Source organism: Equus caballus, chromosome 2 (genome assembly GCF_041296265.1).
Source record: "Equus caballus isolate H_3958 breed thoroughbred chromosome 2, TB-T2T, whole genome shotgun sequence".
NCBI lineage: Eukaryota > Metazoa > Chordata > Mammalia > Perissodactyla > Equidae > Equus > Equus caballus.
The window spans coordinates 124,756,525-124,773,048 of NC_091685.1; the positions used below are offsets into that span (position 1 = coordinate 124,756,525).

The window sequence follows — 16,524 nt, forward strand, 5'->3', positions numbered from 1 at the left end:
GCTGCGGTCCCCTTCCCTAGTTCTGCCCACAGCTGGAGCGCGCTTGTGGAGGGTAGATCTGAGCACCAGCAAAACGCCTCCGTGACTTCCCATCGCCTCCAAGGTAAAATTCACACCCTAATCGTGGTCTCGAGGCACCGCGATCTGGACTCTGCTTTGTTTTCCAGGCTCGTCCCTCACTGCTCTTCCCGCACCCTCTTAGGTCCCAGCCATAATGAACTACCTGTAGTTACTAATAGGCTGTCTTTTCTGTCCTTCTCTCTGTTTGGAACTTTCTTCCCACTCAGTGCACCGGGGAAACTCCCGTTTGTGTTGGAAGGCTGTTTATGTAGCTTTTCTTCATGGAACTCTTTCTTAACTCCTCAAGGCTGGGACTAAGTGTCCTTCCCAAATGCTCAGAGAAAATCTTTTACTTACTCATATACTGCCCTGGGGCCACTATCACATACAGAGGTTCTGTGTGCATCAGATAAAACCCTTCCGTCCTTTAGGGGCGCAAAGCACCATGTGAGGACACATAACTTAGGAAGAAGAGGATGGGCTGCATTTCGTGCTGCACTTACCCCTTGTCCAGGTTCTCTCATGCAAGGCACAATGGGCACAACCCTCAGAGCTGGCTCTGTGTGGCATTTATCAAATGGCGTTGCAATCGCCTGTTCACTTACCTGCATCTCCAACTAAACTCCCAGCTCCCTGTTGAGGACAGGGATTATATTGTGTTCATTGTTGTACCCCCAGCCCCTGGCATAGTGCCGTTCAAGTAGAAGGCACTCAATAAATATCTTATGGTTGAATTAATGACTAAGTTAATGAATGAACAGATGAAAAATAATAGTTTACAGTAGACTATGAATTTTCAGAAATTAGTAAAAAGAGGGAAGCAAAAGAAAAAAATCCTAATACCAATTACTAGTTTAATTCAAGACAGTAAACATTGGTGGAAACTATCGTGAGGACACAGAAATGAGAAAGGTATGGTCCTTTGTTCTCATAAAATTTACAGTCTAGTTAAGAAGATAAGAACTGTGTACAACTGATTAAAACTCACAGCAGAATGTGGCATGTACTACATGAGATTCATAATTAAAGTTCTAGAAAATCAGTAAGAAGGAAGAAATTTCTGCAGTTAAATGAGGGATTCCTAATGCTTCATGGAGAAGGGGACTAATAGACCCAGCTTAGAATGAGGGTAGAATTTCAGTAGGGAAAAGTGTTGGGAGGAGGGCCGTGGTCAGGACGGAACGTTCCAGGCAAAGGAGATGGCCCAAGCAGATTGGGAAGCACCGGGCTTCTTTGAGGAGCATGTTAGCTCAGATCAGGCTGGAAAGATGGGTGGAGTGTGGTCACAGACCATCTCAAATGCTCTGCTAAGGAGCTCACATTTTAGCAGTGGGGAGCTATTGTAGGTTTTTAAGAAGGAAAGTGACACTATCAGCTGTATTTTAGAAAGTTATTTGGAAAACTACTTTTAAAGTGTCTTCCCTCTCTTTTGCCTTTTAAAACACCAAGGACCAGAGGCCAGTTAAAGAATTTCACTCTCCCTGTGTTCCCAGTCTATGTCAATGCCACGTTCTTCCCAGATTCTACCTTTGTGTCGACCTTCTGTCTCAAGCTTGCACTCTTCCACCATCTGAATAGGCTAAAGGCCCAGAGTTAGTGAAGCTCACGTGGCTGTTGGGAAAAGACAAGAGAGTTTGTCTGAGATGGAGCGCTAGAGGCCTGTGCCTTCCAGAAGGAGACCGGGAGGTGGCTGCACTGTGATCACTCTCTGGTGCAAGGGGTCCCGTGACATCCTGTCATTATCTTCTCTTATTTTAGACACTAAAGGACGATCTTCTCATTAATCTTTAACTTAAATATAAACAAATGCATGTATTTATGTAAAGAATAAGCAAGTATAAGTCTAAAATGGAGACTTTCTTTTGTCCTTCTCAGAGTGTGAAGAATGCAAAGAAACTACCAGTCCAATATTATCAAAGTGAAACCCTAAGAGCTTTTAGGTACTACATATTGTCCTTCCTGACCTTAGATAAGCAAGCTGTGCCAGGAGTAGATAGTGGAGCCTTCACCGCATCCTCTTGAGATTCAGTCATCCCCCCGGGCCCTCAGCTGACTGCTCTGTGGACTCTGCGTGAACATCATCATCACACGGCGGTTATTATTTCCATATTTATAAACTTCGACATCAGTACTTTCTTGTATAAATGTGTTTTATATACATTACTTTTAAAAGACATCATTTTTTCAAGTCATCTCACTTCTTTCAACTCATACAAGAGTTGAGTGAAGACCTTTGTAGTAAAGAATAAAAGAAAATAGCATTTGACTCTTAGCAGAACCAGTTAGACAGTTTCCTTACTATTTGCCCTACAGTCCTTTCTCCCTACTCCACTGGCAGTAAGGCAGCTTAACAATGCCTGACACACAGTAGATGCTCAAAAAGTATTTGTTAAATGACTGAATCAGTTATTCAGCAGATATTAGAGCAAATGCTCTGTTCTGGGCATTGGAAAAACAGTGATGAGTAAACAGAGTCCCTACTTTCATGGAGCTTATAGCATATTGGGAGAGAGAGTCAATAAACAAACACACGTATACCAAGTAGTTATAAATGCCGAAATGAAAAATAAGGTAGGGCGAAAGAGTGCTGGTGGCTTATTCTCTTTATAAGGTGATCAGGGAAGCCCTTATTCCCAGTGAGATGGAAAGCCACTAGAACATGGGGAACATGGGGTTTTGTATGATGTGACTTTTATTTTAAGAGAATCCTTCTGGTCGCCATGTAGAGAAGGACTGTAGGGGTGAGGACAGAAGCAGTCAGACAGGAAGTTATTGCAGTAATCTAAGTAAGAGGTGATGGGAGCTTGGACTAGGAGAGGAGTTTAGAGAACGAGAATGGGCAGTGGAAGAAGGGTTTGCAGATTTGCAGATCACGTAGGACCTCATGGATGATGGTGAAGACTTTAGATTTTACTCTGAATGAAATGGGAAGCCATTACAGTGCTTTGAAAAGAGAGGTTAGATGACCTGACTTAAATTTTTTTTAACTTTTTATTAAGATTATGATAGTTTACAACCTTGTGAAATTTCAGTGGTACATTATTGTTAGTCATGCTGTAGGTGCACCACTTCACCCTTTGTGCCCTCCCCCCACCCCCCTTCTCCTGGTAACCATCAATCAGTTCTCTTTGTCTATATGTTTAACTTCCACCTGTGAGTGGAGTCATACAGAGTTCATCTTTCTCTATCTGGCTTATTTCACTTAACATAATACTCTCAAGGTCCATCCATGTTGTTGTGAGTGGGATGATTTTATCCTTTTTTATGGCTGAGTAGTATTCCATTGTATATATTTTCCATATCTTCTTTATCCAGTCATCAGTTGATGGGCACTTAGGTTGCTTCCACGTCTTGGCTATTGTGAGTAATGCTGCGATGAACATAGGGGTGCATGGGACTTTTGGAATTGCTGATTTCAAGTTCTTTGAATAGATACCCAGTAGTGGGATGGCTGGGTCATGAAGTATTTCTATTTTTAATTTTTTGAGAAATCTCCATACTGTTTTCCATAGTGGCTGTACCAGTTTGCATTCCCACCAACAGTGTATGAGGGTTCCTTTTTCTCCACAACCTCTCCCACATTTGTCACTTTTTGTTTTGGTTATTTTTGCTATTCTAACAGGTATAAGGTGATATCTTAGTGTAGTTTTGATTTGCATTTCCTTGATGATTAGTGATGATGAGCATCTTTTCGTGTGTCTATTGGCTATCCGTATATCTTCTTTGGAGAAATGTCTGTTGATGTCCCCTGCCCGTTTTTTGATCTGACTTACATTTTTAAAGGATCACTCCATTGTGTGGTGAATAGACCACTGGGGCAAGGGTGGAAGCAGGAGAGACCAGTTAGGATAATACGTGGAATAATGTAGGTAAATAATCTAGGAAATAATGGTTGCTTGGGCTAGTATGGCAATAGCAGAGGAGTTGAGAAGTGATCAGATTCTGAGAATGTTTTGAAAGTTAGAGACTATATGGTATATTAGTAAAGGAAAAAAAACAAATATATATCCAGCTTTATTGCTTAAACAACTGGAAGAGTGGAGTTTCCATCTCCTGAGCTGGGGAAGACTTCGGGAGGGGTTTGGAGGTAGAGAGAGGGTAGGAATCAATTGTTCTCCTTTCAAAGTGTTAAGTTTAAGAAGCTAATTAGACGTGTAAGTGGAGATATTGAGGAAGCAGCTAGATTCATGAGTTTAGAGTTCAGGGAAGAGGCTAAAGACAAATTTAAAGTCATCAATTTGTAGATGGGACTTAAAACCATGGGACTGGATGAAATCCTTTAGGAGATGGGTGTAGATAGAGCAGTCAGGAAGATAAGGAACATGCACCAAAGGAGACTGGAAAATCAGCCAGTGAGGTAAGAGAACTCGGAGAGATTAGTATACTGAAGACCAATGGAAGAGAGCTTTGACAAGAGGAGGGTATGATCAAGTGTGTCCGATGATGCTGATGGGTAAGTCAGACTCACATTGAGTCTCGAAAATTAGATTAGGCAATGTGACGACTGGAGATTACTGCTGACCGTTATAGGAGTATTTTAGGGGAGTGATGGAGACAAAAGTCTGATTGTAGTGGATTCAGGAGAGAATAGCCTTCCTGCAAAGAAATGAAAAGAGATAAAGAGAACAAACCTATAGATTAAAAGAGACTTAAAGACACCCATCAGTCACAGTGTGTGGACCTTGTTTGGATCCCGATGGAAATAAACAGATTGTAAATATAAATAAGTGGACGGATGGGTGAATAGATGACATTTGTGAAGAAATTGGAAATTTGAACACTTACGGAATATTTGATAACAGTCAACGTGCCGCTTAAGGACATTTTGGTCAACAGTGGACCACAGATACAAAGGTGGTCCCATAAGATTATTACATTACAGCCTAGGTGGATAGTACGCTGTACCATCTAGGTTTGTGTAGGTACACTCTATGATGTTCACACAACCACACAGTGCCAGAAATATTAAATCTGCCCCATATTTTCAGCATTCCAGAGGACCAAGAGGACACACAAGACTAGTATAGCCTCAACCTCACATCCATAAAACCAAGAAAATGAAATTACTACAGCTACTCATTACAGGATAATTGCCAGTTCCCTTATGCAGTTCCAGGCACAACCAAAAGTGGTATTTCCATACCCCAAACTTAGCATTATTTGGGGGAAAGGGATGGACAGATAAAATGGAAGAGAGAAAAGGACTTCTCAGTGTGAGCTTTGCCAGGGCGCCAGTCAGTCCACGCCAGCTGTCCAGTCCCCAACACGGACTTACAGCTCAGGAGCCAAAGTTCCACCTCGAGGCCTAGTTGTCCTGCAGTCGCTCCTTGCAGAATCTTGCGGAAGCCCAGTTTTCTTAGTTTCCTGCTGCTGCTGTGGATTCCACCCAAACCTGTGTCCCAGGACCCCCAGTGAGAAACACCATGGCCCTGTGCTGTGCTCCTTTCAAACTTCACCTGTCCTCAGCTTTTAATCTCTTGGCCTTAGTTAACCTGCTTGATTCTGTGGTGATCAAAAATCCCTTTCCTCCACTCCTCCTCCTGCTACAGCAGAACTTGACTTCCTCTGGACCAACGTGCCAGCCTCCTAATCCAAGCCGAGATGTGAGATGAGGAGAGAGAACCAGATGGAGTGGCACCCACAAGAGCCTGCCACTTCCACACAGTGCTGTTCTGAGGTGTGTCCTCCCAGGCCCTGGTGATGAATGCCACCAGCAGGTCCTGCTGGCCAGAGGAGTGACAGCCACGCAAGAGCTCTGCCCTCTCCACGGGGGCACTACCCACAGGAAAAGCACCTCTCAGAGGCCACGAGTCCCAGCATCCTCTCCAGCAAATACCAGATCCTGCCACTTCTGCTGGGAGGCTGTCCTGTGGACCTCAGCTGTCGTGCAGTTTGAGGATCCCCATTCCTTCCACATGGGATGACTCTCACACTTTCCAGCCCTGCAAACGTGACAGCCTCCTTTAGCGCAAGGCGACTTGCTCTCACACAGGACTGTACCTAGAAAAAACAGAACCTGAACCTGAACTGCAAACGAAGCCCATTATCCAATAAGTGATTCTCAATGCTGGCTACACAAGAGAATCACCTGGAAAGCTGGGAAACAACGGCTGCTGGAGCTCCATCCCAAGAAACTCACTTATTGCTGGGCTGGAGTGGGCCTGGGTACCTCTGTTTCCTAAAAGCACCCAGACGATTCTGATGACTTCGTAACCACAGGGCCCACCACTTCCACCAGGGATGTTGCTCGTAAGTCTAGGTGTGTGATCTCAGTTTGAAGTCAGGCCTCTCCCAAAGCTGCAGCTGCCACCTACGCTAGGCCCTTAATCACAAAGTCCAGTGCCCTGTGGCTTACTCACGGAAGCTGCCAGAGCCCTGCCAGATGGAGAGTGGAGACAACAAAACTCTGAACTCTGCATGCCTGGTTCTCCTCTGTCCCCCCACAGTCCCCTCCCTGAGTCACATGACTCTGTTCACACGGCAGAACCACCGTGTACATCACAGCCCTTTCTTTGCTCCCCTCCCTGTCGAGCTGTGGCCACAGAGCACACTGCTGATCAGCATCACAGTGTGGCCATCAGATCTGGTCCCCATTCCCTTCACGTGTCAGTAATGAGGAATGGGGAGGGGGGCAGCCCCAACCCATTAAATTCAGAAGCACGCTGAACTTCTGCTTGCAGAGTAGTCATGCTACTTGATCTTGTTTGCTACTGTCTCCTCCGCCGACCTGTAAGCACTGCAGAAACCGGAACAGAGCCTGGGACTTCAGTGCTCAGTGAAATGTCTGGTTGATGAACATTGGTCATCGTTGGTCAGATGAGTGACTGCATGGAGAGAAGGAGCCGTGTGCACGAAAGGGGTGGAAAAGATGCAGTCATGGCTTCACCATTAGGATCAGAGGGGCAGACCTCACAGCCTTAACCTGAGAGCACAGCCTCGCTTCTTTCTAGGGCACCTAAACATTTACCTCTCCCTGTCCTCTGTTCTGCTTTTCTTCCCAGACCTCCTACATGCCGCGCCTGGCACCTCCCGTGCTCTGTCCGCCTGCTGTCATGTTCTCCGGCTCAGCAGCCCATTGTGTCCCCCCTCCAGCAGCAGCGGGAACTCCCCCAGCTCTGCAGCTTAATTTGAGATCAGTTAAATGTACTGTGGGTCTTTCCCTACTTGTCTTCTCACCTGTGTGGTGTCTTGAAAGTATTGAATGCCAAGACTGGTTGTCCACAGGCCTTCTGAGGAATGGAATGTTTATCTGAGAATTTGGCCTAAGTGGTAATTGTATTGCTGCTGTGAGAGAGCAAAGCCAGGGTGTTTCAGTAATCATACGGTACCAGGGTCTGCGCTGCCTGCACGTGCCTCGGGGCACAGGAGCCTGGTGCGGACTGGGGTTCAAGGAGAAACAAGCAGAGCAGATGAAGAGCCGCTCACACTGGCATGCTAGCCCACCCGATAACTTTGGAAACACAGGGGCACTATTTCTAATCAATATTAATTACTGTGAAGGATCCCCTCAGGTGGCTCTAAAAGAGGGTAGGCTCTGATGTAGGAATCCCTGTTAAGGTGCTGCAGAGAATGATGGAGAAGGTGAGTGGGGTCAGCAGCTTGAGATCTCCTTATGTGAGCTGTTTTGGAGATTGCTAAGATCCTAGTCTAGCAACATCTCTTCCACCTACTTACTAACACCTTTGTCCTTTTGGCTTAAGATGGAACTCTTCAAAATACTGTCCTTGGACTACCTGCTTTAGAATCATCTACTGTTTTTGTTAGAAAACAGACAAACGACACACATTCCTGAGCCCCATATCAATGAAGCAGAATCTCTGGGGTGAGGCCTTGAACTTTTACTGACCAAATCGCTCAGCTGATTTGTTGAACCGTCAGGTCTAGACTGCTGGCTTGAGACTTCCCCAACTATAAGCTTCAAATACTCCCAAGAAGCAATAGCACTGTGAGCAAGTATGTCGTTTTCGTGAAGGATATAAGATCAGGTTATGAGAACGTAATTGAGGAGACACAAATGCCCAAGGAGGAGGAATAGAACACCGTCGGGGGAGGGCATCGAGACAGAACGGCCAGAGAGCCGAAGAACCCTCTCTACCTCATCCTCACGCCCCAGGTTATGTGTCATCCATCACAGTTCATCCACCAGGCAGATGTGGAGCCCCTTCGTGTTCCGGGCATGAGGGATGAAGAGAAACAGAGCAGGCTCGCCGTGGTGGGGAGGTCATGGTTTGGAAGAGGAAACAGGACAGGCTCTTAAATGGGCAATTTATATAAATGCGGTAAGCCAAAGGTAGAGGTTTGCACAAAGAATTCTGGGGGCTGAGAAGAGGGCCCTAGTGGAGACTCAGGCCTGGAGAAGGGACCCCTGAGGGGCAGGAATGAGGCAGTGGGAGGTCTCCGGGGAGAGCTCAAGGAGGCCCGGGGGCGGCGGGGGGGAGCGTGTTCCCCACAGAGGCCGACCTGCACAGCCAAAGCCCGTGTCCCGAGGCAGGGCGTCGCCGGGGAGCGGGCAGTGTGGGAGCAATCCTGCCGGGGGACACAGGCCAAGTCAGGGAAGTACGTGTAAGTCTTGGTAACGTCGCCGAGTCCTTCTCGCTAGGCGTCTAGAAGATTTCTTGCATCAGTTTATAGCTGGGTGTGGCCACACGTTTATGGTTTCCAAGTTTATGGTCTCAAGTGTTCGTTGCGGTTGCTCCAAAGACATGTTACAGCCAGTTGATGGGCCTTCTCTGGGATACGGTGCATAGGATTGCCATAACTGGTAAGTTGACAGTAATATCGAAATTGTGGAATCCAGATTTGAGAATGTTTTGACTATTGCTGGAAGGATACATGAAAAATAGGAATATTAATGACTTCTGAGAGGGAGGCTGAGAACAGAGGGAGGAGGAAGCTACTGCTCACTGTCACCCTGTTAGACTGTGCGGATTGTTTCCCATGTGTATTTATTGCCTATTCAAACAAGTTTAGAAGAAAACTAAAAAGACACATTTACTCCATAGCATAAAGAAGTTGTTTGTCAACATATAAACAAGTGATTTAATTTATATTAAAAACCAAATTAATGATTCATTGAGACACCAGTGGCAGCAATAGTATCATCTAAGTAGTTTTGTCTTTCACAGCTTGAAGAAAAGAATGGGATCAGGGAAATACAAATTTTGTATATCCTCTCCAAATTTGGCCTCTTTTCTTTTTTTTCAGTTTGCAGCCCATCTTGTGAAGATGAAATATCCGAGAATCTGTACTCTAGACGGTGGCATCAGTAAGATCAAGCCAACAGGCCTCCTCACCGTCCCGTCTCCTCAAATATGAAGAACCGAGAGTGCGACCGTCAGAAGGACAGAGTGACGTCAGCCCTGGCCGCCCTTCGCAGCCACTTGAAGACAGAGCGAGAACCCCAGAGGGCAGCATTCCCGTGAACTTTTGTCATGAGACCTTTCTTTAAATCTCAGTCCCCTAATGTTCAGCTATCCAGGCAGCAGACTTGACTGTATGTGTGTTGCTGACAGAATTTTCTTAACAGTGAAACCCGATCATGTGTTTGTACCGCTCTGTAGCAAAGCCAAGGAACTCAGTGGCAAGGCAGAGTCAGCACTCCCGAGGAGTCTCAGTGCGCTGGAAGCTGCCTTCCGTTGCCCTGAACACACGGTCCTGACAAAGGCATTGTTCAGAAATTTGGACTAAGGGTGGGCGGAAGTCATCTTTCTATGATAATGAAAAGGGAAAAGCTATTCCCAATACATTCCTTATAACTAAATGCTGCTTGTGGTAACTCATTTCTGGCCCAGATGAATTGTGTGTATGTGTGCATGTGTGTGTGTGTGTTTAGCCCAATGAAGAAAGTAATAATAGTTTACTTCCAGAAAAATGAAAGTAAGAAACCATTCATATTAGATAGAATATTTGTTCCGCTCCTGTATCAGAAAAACCCCAAATAAGAGTGACTTAAACTAGAACTTTCTCACATAAAAGTCCGCATAGTCACTCTAGGGTTAGAATACTGGTTTCATAATCATCAAGGACTCAGGCATCTTTTCTCATTGCTTTACCGTCTTCAGCTCAACACATGGTTTCAGTCTCATGGATCAAGATGGCTTCTCAGCTCCTACCATCGCATCTACAATTTAGAAGGAAAGAAATAAAGAAGGAGGGGGAGAAAGAAAGGAGACGAAAGAAATAGGAAGAGAGGGAAGAAGGAAGGGAGAAGAAAAGAAAGGAGAGAAGGGAGGGCATGCTCCTTCTCTCGAAGAGGACAAACCAGAATTTGCACCTATTACTTCTGCTTACATACCATTGGCTAGAACTTAGACGTGTGGCCACACCTGGCTAAAAGGAAAACTGGGCATACAGTCTTCGGCTGCCCTTTACCCAGCTAAAGAAATGTCACTGCTCTATGGGAAGAGGAGAGCTCATATTGAGGGACAGCTAGCAGCCGCTGCCACATCCTTCTAAAAGCTAAGTATTGTCCTTCATTGACTCTAAGACATATCGCAATTTTATGTGCCATGAAGAAAGAAAAAAATGCAGCCAAATAAACTATAACACGCCGCCAATTATAAGAAGTATTTCAGAAATGTGAAAAAACATGCATCTTAGAATTATTGAAATACATTATGTCTTTTGAGCGTCTTCAGTCCTGTTTTAACTAAAAAGTGTTCTTTCATCTTTAACTTACATTCCTCTTCAGTGTTAGGACTCCCTGGGTAGAACACGTCAATTAGAGCTTCCATTCAACTTGCTGGGCTATGGTTTCATTGTTGCTGTTCAGTTTTGGTGTGTTTTTTTTTTTTTTGCATCTGTTTTTTTAATTGAGAAAGAATTCACATACCATAAAATTCACCCTTTCAAAATGTACAACTGGGTGGTTTTTAGTATATTCACAAAATTGTGCGATCATCACTACTTTTTAATTCCAGAACATTTTCATCACCCAAAAAGAGAATCCTGTCCCTGTTAGCAGTCATCCCCACTAACCCATCCAAAGGTCTTTGATTTGATTTTTGCAGATGGAGTGACACAGATATCCAGCTTCGTTCCTGCACGAGGATAGCAAGTTGTCCCAGGGACCCTGTCATTTTGTTTGTTTTGCTCAATTAAATTATCTTCAGTCATTCACCATATGTGTTTTGAATACCTCCCATGTGCAAGAACCTGACATGATCCATGGTTGTATCATTCTATGACATAATATACAAAGAAAAAATGTGAGAATTTATGAGAAAAGAAGATTTTACTACAATTCTCTAACATCATTTTGGGGCCATCATTTACCCTGTTTAGGGAAATATCTTTAAATCTTCCTGTCCTTTCCTTCACTCTTTGGTGACTTATCATAGTCATAATGCAGCCCTGATGGTCATTTGGGAAGAGTGGTTCTGAGTCTTAACTTTGCCTTACTGTAGAGAAAGAAGAGAAGGGCGGAGGGTGGAGATTTGAATTGAATGGGGTGGTAGGTAGTGGGAGAGGATGAAGCCCCGAGTGTTAACAGGAGAGCCGTGTGAGAAGATCATAGTAGCCAACCTCCATCACAATTTTGCATTTGATCTTTCTTAAAACCTGTATATTTATGCTTATTTTGAAAAAGAAGTTCTTTAAATGTTCAGATTATGAATAATATTTAATATTCTCAACAGTAAAATAAGAGCATATAATCATACCATGTTTACATGCAGGGTGTGTTATTCGATGACAGATGGTTTCAACAAAGTTGACCTCAGCAACTGTTTGTTGAGTTAAACCTATATGACCTGTACTGGAGGTCCTTTTCAATATGTTCTTCACTCCTACGCTCTCTCTATCAGCACTGTTTGTTTCTGGCTTCAGCAGCCTCTTTGCTCTGCCTGGATGCCCTTACTTCCACCACCAGCCCCAGAGACACACACACATAAATCCTTCATAATCCAGCACCAGTAGCACCTCCTCCCATTCTCTGACTTTCCCATGCTGCATTAAGAGCCTCGAATCTATCAAAGCATTCCATTCATACTTCTTATAATAGACTTCTTACATCATTTAACAGTTATCTGTTCATATTTGGGCCCCATATTAAAATATGAGCTCCTTTAAGGTCAGACCATAATTTATACCTCTGGTTATCTTCAGCAACCCATTACACTCGAAATGCTTGATAAATGTAAAATTGAATTGAATCTCTAGCTTACGGGATTTTAGAATCTATATGAATAGAAGAAAATTAAAACAACCCAGGAGTTTTTTCAAGTACCAAACTTATCTGGTACCTGATAATATAAAAACAAATTGAAATCTCAATTCACTAAGTGAAGAAAGAGGACCTCTAATGTTCTCCCAGCTCTAAAATTCTATAATCCTAGAAATTGGAACAAATAACTTCCAACAAAAGGGTGAGCTAAGCTAGTTGCATCCCTGTTCCAAAACCTAGAAATGCTAGATTAAAAAAGAATATGAAAAATGTCTAATACTTGACCAAGGTTGAGAGAATGAACAGAAAGTCCTTGGTGTCAGATGTACAAAGGAACCGAAATGCCCTGGGGTATTGGGTATCAGCATAGGCTCTTGGAACTGGGGACAGAAGACACAACCCTGGACCTTCTGGTAGGGAGTTGGCATTAAGACGACTTTACAAAGTGACAGACTCAAAGAACTCTTTGCTTTGTGAAATGACTAGAAATGAACTTTCCACCAAGTCAGGGAGGCTACAGGGGAGCTGTCCTCGCCTGAGTGAAGGACGCGGAATCTGGTGGACAGCTGGAGGCGTTCAGTGGAAAGGCTGGGAGAGTCCCTGAATTCGAAGAGGCTGTAAGGCGTGTGTTCATCTGACTGTCTAAAAATGAGAACAATGATATATGAGACTTTGGGACAGCATAGATGCTGCCAGATCTCTGTTCTGCTCCTGTTTCCTTCTCCAGTCACCAAAAAATACTTCTTTAGAGATTAATATCGAAAGTATAGTATAGCCTCTCAAAAGGACCTCCTGGAGGACTTCTGGGGCTACCAGGGCTGGAAGAGGCAAGGATGATCCTTCCCCTGAAGTTTTCAGAGGGAGCCTGGCCCCACGGACACCTTGATTTGGAATCCTAGTCTCCAGAACTGTGAGACAATAAATTTCTGTTGTTCTAAGCCACTCAGCCTGTGGCACTTTGTTGCAACAGCCACAGGAGACTAATACAGTGGGTAAAGTCCAACCTCTTAGGCATCTCACGTAGTACCTTTCACACAGTGGCTGGCTGCCCTCAGCATCCTCCTCACTGCCTTCCCTATGAACACCCTACTCTTGTCTGCTCATGTGCAAAGGGTCTAGGATGCTTCCTACCTCCATGCTTTTGAACATGCTGGTCCCTCTACCTAAATTCCCTTCTTCCATTTCCCAAGCATTACTAATGCTTAGCTAATCTCTGGGGTCACTTCCTTTATAAGCTGTTTCTGACATCTGCCTTCCCCACCGGTGTCCCTACGCAAAACTGAGTGTCCTCATAAGTCCCCTCTGTGCTGTACCTGGAATGTTATAACATTATTTTACACATATTTGTTTATACACATCCATTCTCCTCTTCTGTGCTGTGAGCTCCTTGAGGGTAGAGCCATTCGATGTATACTAGCGAAGTCCCTGTACATAGACTGGCCAAAACGGGATTTTGCACAGTGAACAATGCACAGTTCCATTAACTACAAGCAATTTATCATAGATTTTATTCTTTTAAACATCTCACATGCAAAGAGGTGGAATAGAGTAGGTCAGGGCTGACCTCAAATGGTTGATGCATACAATTGATAATGGCTGAAGAGTACTTTTCCACATACTGAATTTGTGGCTGTTTTCAGCTTATTATTTTTGATGAGATTCATTCTTCTAATCAATCACACTTAGAAACTTTAGACTTTTCCATCAGATACTGTAAAGTCTCACAGCTCCAACCATCAAAGATATGTGTTTAGTGTCCACTTGGACCCTGATGTCCACTGACTGTTTCCTTCATTAGAGTGGTTCCTTAGAGACGGAAGGTAGATCAGTGGTTGCCTAGGGCTGGGGGGAGTGTGGGAAATGGGTAAATAGGGGAGGGGAGGTGACAGCTAAAGGGTGAGAGGTTTCCTTTTAGAGTTATGAGAATGTTCTAAAATTGATTGTGATGATGGTTGCAAAACTATGAATATACTGAAAGCCTTGAACTGTATACTTTAAAGGAGTGTATTGTATGGTATGTGAATTATAACTCAATAAAATCGTTTTTAAAAATCTCTAAAAAAAAAAAAAAAAAAGGACCTCCTGGAGTGGTTTCATCCAGCGAGTCCACTGTAAGGAGAGAAGCCACTGCCTTGGTTGCTGAGGGGTTGCTGGATGTTTCCCTCTAACAGAGTCAAAAATGCTCATCTCGCTGGTGTACATGCTGGTTCTACGTGCACCCATTGTTAACCAAGAATGCATTTTTCTTGATAAACATTCATTAAGCCAAAGAGTGGAAGCAAAAATAGTATTGATGACAGATTTTTATTTGCGTGTTCAGTCTCAAAACCAAATATCTTTCACATCTACCAACCTAGATTTTATGTGGAGAAACAACAGGGAGGTATTACAAACCTTAGCTGTCCAACAGTAGACACTCAGCACTGCAGTTGCTCACACGCAAATCTTAGGTTTTGTAATCCAGGTTGATCTCATTTAATATTAGAAATAGTACACATTGTAAATAAGCTATTTTAAAAGTTCGCCATATTTGTTTAAAGTTGCATATATTTATATCTCTTGTGAGTAATATTCTTGTTGTATCTTATGATAGGTGCTTGTCACATGAAGCCTGAGTCAGGTCTTGGCCAATTCAGTATTCCACAGATAGACTGTGATATTTGCAGCTTCTCCAGTGACTCTCCGGCCTGATGTCTCCTCTTGGAACGACATTCTTTAACCTCCCCTCTCATCCCTTTCAGAGGACCCATTTCTAGTTTGCATTGTCTGCAGCGTTTCAATAATCCTGTTCTGTTCTGATGCTTGCTGTGACCATCAACAGTGCATGGATGGATACCACAGCACAGTATTGCCAACGTTCCTAGATATTACATATTAATCCTCTGTGGGGTGGAGGCTAAAACGCTGTCCTGAAGTGGCTTAAGACTAATTTTGGAGCTATGACAAATGCATTTAAAGCATTAGATCAGATTCTAAATATTGCTTCCTGCCACACTAAAAGATTCAACTTTTGAAAATATTATGTCTTTATATATATATCTGTGACTTTTTAAAAAACAGTACATGGCCTACCATTCTTTTTAAAAACTGAAATAGTGTGATCGCTAGTTAAAGCATTAAAAGCTGAGACAATCCACAGCACTAATTTTCTCGTTAATCCTGTAAACTTATTTTTGTTTCCCATTATAAGTAGCTAGTAAAAGACAGGTCCAAAATTACAGTTCTGCTTTCCTGATTCCCAACCCATTTCTCTGCTCACCGCTTCAGATAGAGAAGGTAAAGAACACCAGTTTCACCCCATTACACCTCTGTTACAGATCCACATTAGGTCAGGCTTGTGCTAGAGGATGCATGGGATTCAAAAAATGAACACTAAAAATGTTGATTAAACTCACAGTCGACTCTATGACGTACAGGTGCCACCTAATGTCAGCTCCTAGCAGATGCCAGTCTCACCATCCCTAATACATTCACCTGTTCAAAAGTAAAGATTAAAAAAAAAGAAAAGTATCCAGTCTAAGGGGAGAACCAGTGTTCTCAGGAACTCTTGCTGTGTTTAAGCCACCTCGTCACCTCCAAGACAACATAGCCCAGAAAACACATCCGTGCTGGAGAACCACATTGTCTGTCTGCAGTCAAATCCTTGACGTCCAGGGTCAGAGTTGGCCTTGAACCTACGTCTCCTCTGTCTTGGCCAGGACCAGGCTCGAAGGATAGGAAAAGTCCCATATCAGCCTCCCAGTCGTGTGTGGAAAGCCGAGGAGGGGGCCGGCAGAGGGCGGGAGCAGGGTGCTAGTCTCCAGGTCTACTAATCACAAAGAGAAAAAATCGAGGTCATTTAGGTCATTTGCTAACTTTAAAAACATTATTTTTTTTCTCGGAGATAAACTATCCTGATAACTTGTTACTTCCAGACAGCGTCTCTTTTCTAAAATTATCTCTAAGATCATTAATAACCCCATGTACCATGCAGTCATTGCCATGGACTCCATATAGTCATTAGGGTCTGAAAGGCATGCGAGGAATAGGAGTCCTGGATTGAGGCCAGTTGGCACAGAGGGCGATTTGCATAGTGATGTCAACCAAGAAGGAGAATCTTTATTTTTTAAGGGGTGGTGAGGATTAAGAGCAATCTGCACGCACACGTTATCGTTAGTCATGAATGGCGGCAGCGCAAGACGACAGATGAAACATCTAAGGGTGCAGGGCGCGGGGTGCCCATTCGAACTCCTGGTCTGAGCCTGTCTCCGTTGGCAAAGTTCTCAGGAAGTTCTTGTCCCAGAAGTGTTGTCCACACTGTC

The 16,524-nt window shown here is 43.8% G+C and overlaps 1 protein-coding gene across 17 annotated transcripts in view; it reads left to right on the forward strand.

Moving 5' to 3' along the window:
• TBCK (TBC1 domain containing kinase) overlaps window positions 1–9,820 on the forward strand; it is a 194,044-nt gene extending 184,224 nt beyond the window's left edge. For all 17 annotated transcript variants that reach the window (XR_011436781.1, XR_011436778.1, XR_011436780.1 and 14 more), the window contains one exon: window positions 9,265–9,820. Coding sequence is in view for 7 of the 17 variants with exons in the window: in XM_003364530.5 (XP_003364578.1) it covers window positions 9,265–9,375 (111 nt within the window). In the remaining 10 variants the exon portion in view is untranslated. The remainder of the gene's footprint in view (window positions 1–9,264) is intronic.
• Window positions 9,821–16,524: the final 6,704 nt, after the last annotated feature.